The sequence below is a fragment of the Poecilia latipinna genome, unplaced genomic scaffold, assembly GCF_001443285.1.
Source record: "Poecilia latipinna isolate Pla-1442-1.1 unplaced genomic scaffold, P_latipinna-1.0 Scaffold214, whole genome shotgun sequence".
Taxonomy (NCBI): Eukaryota; Metazoa; Chordata; class Actinopteri; order Cyprinodontiformes; family Poeciliidae; genus Poecilia; species Poecilia latipinna.
Window position 1 is genome coordinate 350,746 of NW_015112830.1, and position 6,204 is coordinate 356,949.

Sequence of the window (6,204 nt, forward strand, 5' to 3'; positions counted from 1 at the left end):
TGTGTTGAAATGTGCAGAAACTGTTTAAATCAGGACTGAAAATACTTGATTTGACCAATCATTGACGAGCAATGGAAGTGTTAGATTTAACATTATATTTGCATTTTTAATGTTTGTCATTTTTGTTTGATTGGAAAAGATGCCAGGAATGCCTGGTGCACCTTTAATTGTACTGCTTATGATTGTGTTAAACACAATTATTCCTTAAATAAATATTCTCAATTTTTATTAAAAATTTTTTTTTGATTTGAGGTTATGCTATTTGAATGAAAAAAATAAAATATTTCCCATGTCTTTACCATGGGTTGTCAGTAATTGAGGCTGGTACAAAAACAAAGGAAGAAATTAAATACTGGACATGCTTTTTATTTTATTTAGAGAATTTAAATTAGAGATTTGACCTTTATATTTTTTAGAAATTAACCTCATGTATCTGTTTTACAACAGGACCCGTCGAGAAATCACCGATCTTACAGACTCACTGTCACCAAGCTGGAGCCACCAATCATCCCCTTCATGCCGCTGCTTCTCAAAGGTGCGACTCAGAGCCACTGTGTTGTCTGTGATATATTTTTTAAAATAAAATACCCACAAACACAGACTTGAGCTAGCATTTTAAACAAGAAAAACTTCAAGACACAACTTGTCTTCAAAGAGCGCCAGTTCTCCCTTTATGTGCTCCAAATATGCAACACGTTGCTCTTTTTGTTGCTAACAGATGATCTTTGCCGCCTTCTTTACAGATATGACTTTTACACACGAGGGCAACAAGACTTTTATTGACAATATGGTCAATTTTGAGAAAATGGTGAGTTCCTTTGATCTTAAAAAAAAAAAAAGTCAGATGGATATTTTTTTCCGACTGCATCAAAGTTCCTCCTGTTCAGACATAACAATCTAACACGCTGGTATCGTTTCATCAGCGTATTATAGCAAACACAATTCGACAAGTGAGACACTGTCGAAGCCAACCGTTCAGTAAGTTTGTACATTATTCAGCAGCAGTGCTATTGCTATTTTGCTCCCTTTTTTTCCACATATTGTCACATTGCAACAACCAAATTCCAGTTTTTGGCACGTAGGGACGCTAGTGGGGGTGCATAGCATAATATATTTTGCTACTTCTGGATGCAAATAGCTTTGTTAGAACATCAGAATAAATAGTGGTAATGCATGCTGCATAACCTCTGTGATCCCTGTAAATACACTAAAGTTTGTGGTTGCAACGTGACAAACGTGGAAAAACGTGGGAGGGAAGGATCCGGTACCAAATGTTTCCCTGTGCTCCGTCAGATCCCGACATTTGCCAGCCAAACAAGAACCAGGCGGAGGTGCGGGGCTACGTCAGGAAACTCTGCGTGATCGACAACCAGAGGGCGCTGACGCAGCTCTCCTACAGGCTGGAGCCTCGGCGGACATGAGCCGCAAACCCTCCACCGCCGACGCCTTCGCTCCGTGACGTTAGCATAAAGTACACAAACGCGTCACCGGTTTGACGCAGCCCAACAAGTGGACTTGTAGTAGCAAATCACAGCAGTGATTCCTAGAACTGTGACGGGCTCAAGGACTCGTACTGTGCCGTTAAAACGCCGCCTCCCGCTGCTGGACTGAAGGGAAACCGGGTCAGCTGCTCTCTCGTTGCTCTGTCTTAAATCCTTGACCAATTGTTTATATCGTACCAGTTAGTACTGTTTCTACAGAGCCGCTAGATAGATCTGTGGTGTATAGAACGTGAATCAAATATCCTGCATGGTTGAACTTCATAGGCTTTGTGTTCTATACAGTGGATTTCTATCAGAGTGTCCTGTATTGTTGTGTTAAACCCAGAGGAAGCAGAGTTTACAACGAAAGACTCAACCTGCCTGTCGAACCAACTCCCCACTTACCAACATTAGTGTTTTAGACTTTTTTTTTAAAATATCCTATTATATACAGAAATCTGAGAGTACATATTTGCCTAATAATCTAAATTATTCAAATCGAAGTATTTAAAATCCATAGGATTATAGGTGTTACACTTAAAATGATTTAACAAGAGTATTAGTTTGATCTGAGCCCTGAAGGTGTTTAAAAGGGACGCTAAAGTATTACATTTTATGTCAAAGAGATGAGAAGTAGTATCTCTTGGAAAATGCAAATTACCTGATTGGATCTCTATAGATCTGTTGTGATTTTATTTAGTTGAGCTTTTAAAGGGAACCCCCAGTCTTATCTACCAGTTGTGTTCAGTCTGTGTGGTTTTTATTTTTGTACGTGTACATTCGGAGTGCGTGCCGTTCATTTTTTCGTTTGATCTCACGATCTTTTGCTGTGATGATGTGTTGAGAAATTCAGTAGCTTTTTCCCCCAAAAAAAGCTGCCTGTAAGGTGTACTGTATGTGTAGTCTGCCTTGTAAATAAAATAAAAAATATTGCAAATTTATCAGTGTTGACGACTTGATAATACTGCAATTTCTTCCCATGTGAACAGGATCTAGCTCATGTAAGCTAACAAATGATTGAGTTTATAGAAAAGTCTGGCTTGTAGAACCTGGTGAGCAGGTTTATCGGTTTCATCACCGAGAACATGGGCAGATGTACGCGCCATTCATTTGCGGTTCTTATCTGGATCAGTTGGTTTAAAACTGCTTAATGAGGGATTGTCCATAGTTGGGGATACATCCTGTAAGAGGATTTAGGAAATTGTTTTAAGTCAACTGCTGATCGCTGACTAATGGGCGGAAACGTAAATCCCTACAAACCGCTCCGATACACGTTGTGAGCTCGTGAAGCTGTCGCTCCCTTAAACGTAGCTGAAAGGGATAATGAGACATTTTAAAGTTGCTGTCCATGTATGGTGAGCTGGAGTCTTTCATTCCAAGGAGGCACATTTGCAACTGGACATAACTTCCATGGGGGCCAGAAAAGGGCAAAGGGCATCGTGGGAGACGAGTCATATCATCCAGCAAATAAGCAAAACGTAGTCTGAAGTCAACCAATCAGCAGGAGGTCTTCCACTGTGACTTCTCAGTCATATTTCTACAGAATATTTTCCTTTCTATCTTTAAGACAGTCTCCTAATGGTTGTTTTGCAAACTAAAGTTTTTTTTCAAAAACGTCACAGGATAAAAGTGTCATACTCAGAATTTTTATGTAGTAGTCCTTTAGCATTTAACCTTACCATAGCTAGCTTCTATTTAAACTATGTTCATGGATTAGTTTACATAAAATTTAATAAAGTGCTTAACATTCTTATTTTTTGTTTAGTCTCACAAAATAATCTAATCCAGCCTGAGGTCACTTGATGCACAAAAATATCAGGCAGAGTCATGAGAGGAGAACCTAAAGCTATGCAAAGGATGCTTTATTTATTAAATGCTTATCTACACTGAATAAGAAAATAGAAACACTTTAGAACAAAAGGTGAAGGTTCACGCATAGCACACGGGCTTTCACAGCAGCTTCTAGGAATTACCAGCAGATTTTTTTATTTTTTTTTTTTTTTTTTTTTTGTCTGTGAAGTTATTGATGTGTTGTAATTTCCCAAAGCTGATCCCACCTGTCCCTAAACGGTGATGTCAGCATGACTTCCCTGCTGATGGTGTCACCAGGTCCTTCCTGTCCGGGTGAGTAACGCCCCGTCCCGCTCTGGCCTCCGCGCTCTTCAGTGCGTTTTTAGCTGCAGCGCATGCTGAGGGCGTTAGACTGGGGGTGTCTGCGGCAGCCAGTGCTGTTACTAACAGATCTACTATGTCAAACACACTATAGGTCGGAGCTCTGTGTCTGTTTGGAGCGTGTGAAGAGCTTTATATAGCCACAGCCATCCAGGAAGAAGGAATGCCCCTGGATGCCAGTGACCATATTTGCACAGTGTCTGCTCCAGACACACTGCACACACCGACTAAATGTTCTGATGCAAGCCTGCTCATCCGTCTCCCCGCTCAGACGCGAGTGTGAGCGTACACACATTCACACACTGCTGCAGTTCCACCGGATCGCCACCATCAGGCAATGCAGCTCCTCGTCTGGCTGCGACAGTCGACCTGCTCTGACTCACTGAGAGGAAAAACTTCTCCCTCTCTTTCCAGCACTTTCTGGTTTTCTCTTCTTGACACTCTGTTCATCCGACCGACAGCGTCCTGTCCCGAACCGGCCGAGATCTTCTGTGCTTCACTTTATCTCTTCCTGCTCTGATCTGGGACTGTAGACTGAGGTTGGACTTGAAGGGTTCTTTACTTTTCCTTTTATTTATTTTTATTTTTTTTATCTTTTACCCTCCCTGGCATTGTCCATGAGTGTGTTTGAGTGTCCGTGAGTCAGTATGCCATGTCGTCCCCTGGCTCGTCGTTTGTACAGATAAAGCATGAGGATTTGCTTTTTTACGAAAACTGTGGAGGAGGCAGCTTTGGGAGTGTCTACAGGGCCCTCTGGATATCCCAAGACAAGGAGGTGGCTGTGAAAAAGCTTCTCAAGATCGACAAAGAGGTAAAAGAGGAGCGAGACAAGTGCAACATGCAAAGAGGCATAATTCATTTCTTAGGTAGAAGCGGCACTAATATGAACCCCACATTCAGCATCATTTAGTCAAGGGCTCCTGAATTCAACAAGAATCCATTTTCACCTAATTCCCTATAGACTCTTCCTCTGCTTCTTCCTCTCCCTCCCTGCCTGACGTTGAACGTGTTTATCTTGCACATACCTTTTCCTGTACACCTTCTCCTCTTTGTTTACTTTATTATGCTTTTGCTACACTGTTGTGCTCCTACTGAAAGCTTTGAGGCTCACTTCACTGGAGTCCAGCAGCTCTCCATCACCCACACTGTGACTTAAGCATGACTTCCTGTCATGTTAACAGCACAGAGCTGGTAGTTGTGGCTCTTGAAAGCTTATTTCCTGGAAAGTCTTAGCCACATTTGGACATAACCCCTCCCCCTCCCCCCCTCAGTTTATACATTTTATAGCAGATCTGGAGAACGTTTCGACTAAAGGCTAATAAATGGCTGTGTGAGCTAAAACTCAAGCCAATTAATTTAGAACGTGAGTGATTTTATTTTTTTTAAGGGAGGGAAGTAAAGTTTATGAGGAAAAGCTGGAAAATGATTTATGAACCAGAGTTATTGACGGCACAATTTTATAGATCCCTATACAGACATGCAAAATGATATTTTCCTACGGTTTTTCTAGATATTTAAAACTTCAAAAAAAAAAATGTCTCATTGGGATTCAACGTCAGAATCCAACAAAAGGCAGCACATGGCTAAGAAGCAGAAGGATTTTTTTTAAAGTAAAAATAAAAGTCTAAAAAGTGTGCCGTGGATTTGTATTCAGCTCCTTTTGAATCCGACACCCCTAAATAAAATCCAGTGCAACCTACCAATCTAATAAATAGAATGCACCTGTGTGTGTAGCTTAATCTCAGTATAAATACAGCTGTTCTGTGATGGCTTCAGAGATGTGTTAGCAGACAAGTCAAGGATAGAGCTGTGGAGAAATTTAAAACAGGATTAGATTCAAACAATAGCCCAAGCTTCGAATATTTCACAGAGATCTGTGAAATATTGTCATATCATTTAGGATTGCAGTCCTAAGCATTCAACCAGAGATATGCTGGAATGATTTCAATCAATTCATATGCATGTACTAGACTGGCCTAGTCAAAGAGCAAACCTAAATCCAACTTGAACTTTGCAGAGGGTCTCTAATTCTTCTCTTTGTAAGGACAAATTGGCAGAAATTTCAGTTTCTAGATGTGCAAAGCTGAGAGAAACATGGAGGTATACAAATGTATACCAGACATTTAAAAATGGTTATTAAAAAAAAAAAAAAAAAAAGTTAAACACCTTGTTTCCTTCCTATCCTTCCACAGGCCCGGCGGCAGGGGCGGGCATTGGGGGGCATTGCCCACCCAAGGAGTCAGCTGTGCACCCCCTGGCCTGGAAGCTGTTTGTTGTTTTTACCATAAAGTGGCCAACTCTCTGTTATTCCTATATCGATTTGATACAGTAGTGACTTCCGCACTTCCCATATATGTCCCTTCGGTCACTTTTGTCAGCAGTTCAAACTGTTTAATCCGTTGTTAACACTTTGTAACGCGTTTTTCCGAGCCGCCTTTAAACGCAACATCAGCGCTAATACGCTCGCGCGGGGTTTACACCTGTGCAGCAGAGAAGGAGACCTGCACAGGTGTGTTAGAATCACGGCAGCGAACCAGCAAAACGCAAAGAA

The 6,204-nt window shown here is 41.2% G+C and overlaps 2 protein-coding genes and 1 long non-coding RNA gene across 5 annotated transcripts in view; 2 read left to right on the plus strand and 1 right to left on the minus strand.

The window, feature by feature from the left end:
* The window catches only part of LOC106946958 (rap guanine nucleotide exchange factor 4), a 27,154-nt gene extending 24,732 nt beyond the window's left edge, over nt 1-2,422 (plus strand). For all 3 annotated transcript variants that reach the window (XM_015031674.1, XM_015031675.1, XM_015031676.1), the window contains 4 exons: nt 448-535; nt 744-808; nt 924-978; nt 1,294-2,422. In XM_015031674.1, coding sequence (XP_014887160.1) covers nt 448-535; nt 744-808; nt 924-978; nt 1,294-1,421 — 336 coding nt within the window. In that variant the 3' untranslated portion in view covers nt 1,422-2,422. The remainder of the gene's footprint in view (nt 1-447; nt 536-743; nt 809-923; nt 979-1,293) is intronic.
* Nucleotides 1-6,204, minus strand: part of LOC106946961 (uncharacterized) — a 20,133-nt gene that overhangs the window by 10,802 nt on the left and 3,127 nt on the right. Inside the window, exon 2 of the long non-coding RNA XR_001424884.1 lies at nt 3,228-3,230. This is a non-coding gene — a long non-coding RNA (uncharacterized LOC106946961). The remainder of the gene's footprint in view (nt 1-3,227; nt 3,231-6,204) is intronic.
* The window catches only part of map3k20 (mitogen-activated protein kinase kinase kinase 20), a 17,592-nt gene continuing 14,948 nt past the window's right edge, over nt 3,561-6,204 (plus strand). Inside the window, exon 1 of the mRNA XM_015031677.1 lies at nt 3,561-4,464. Coding sequence (XP_014887163.1) covers nt 4,306-4,464 — 159 coding nt within the window. The 5' untranslated portion in view covers nt 3,561-4,305. The remainder of the gene's footprint in view (nt 4,465-6,204) is intronic.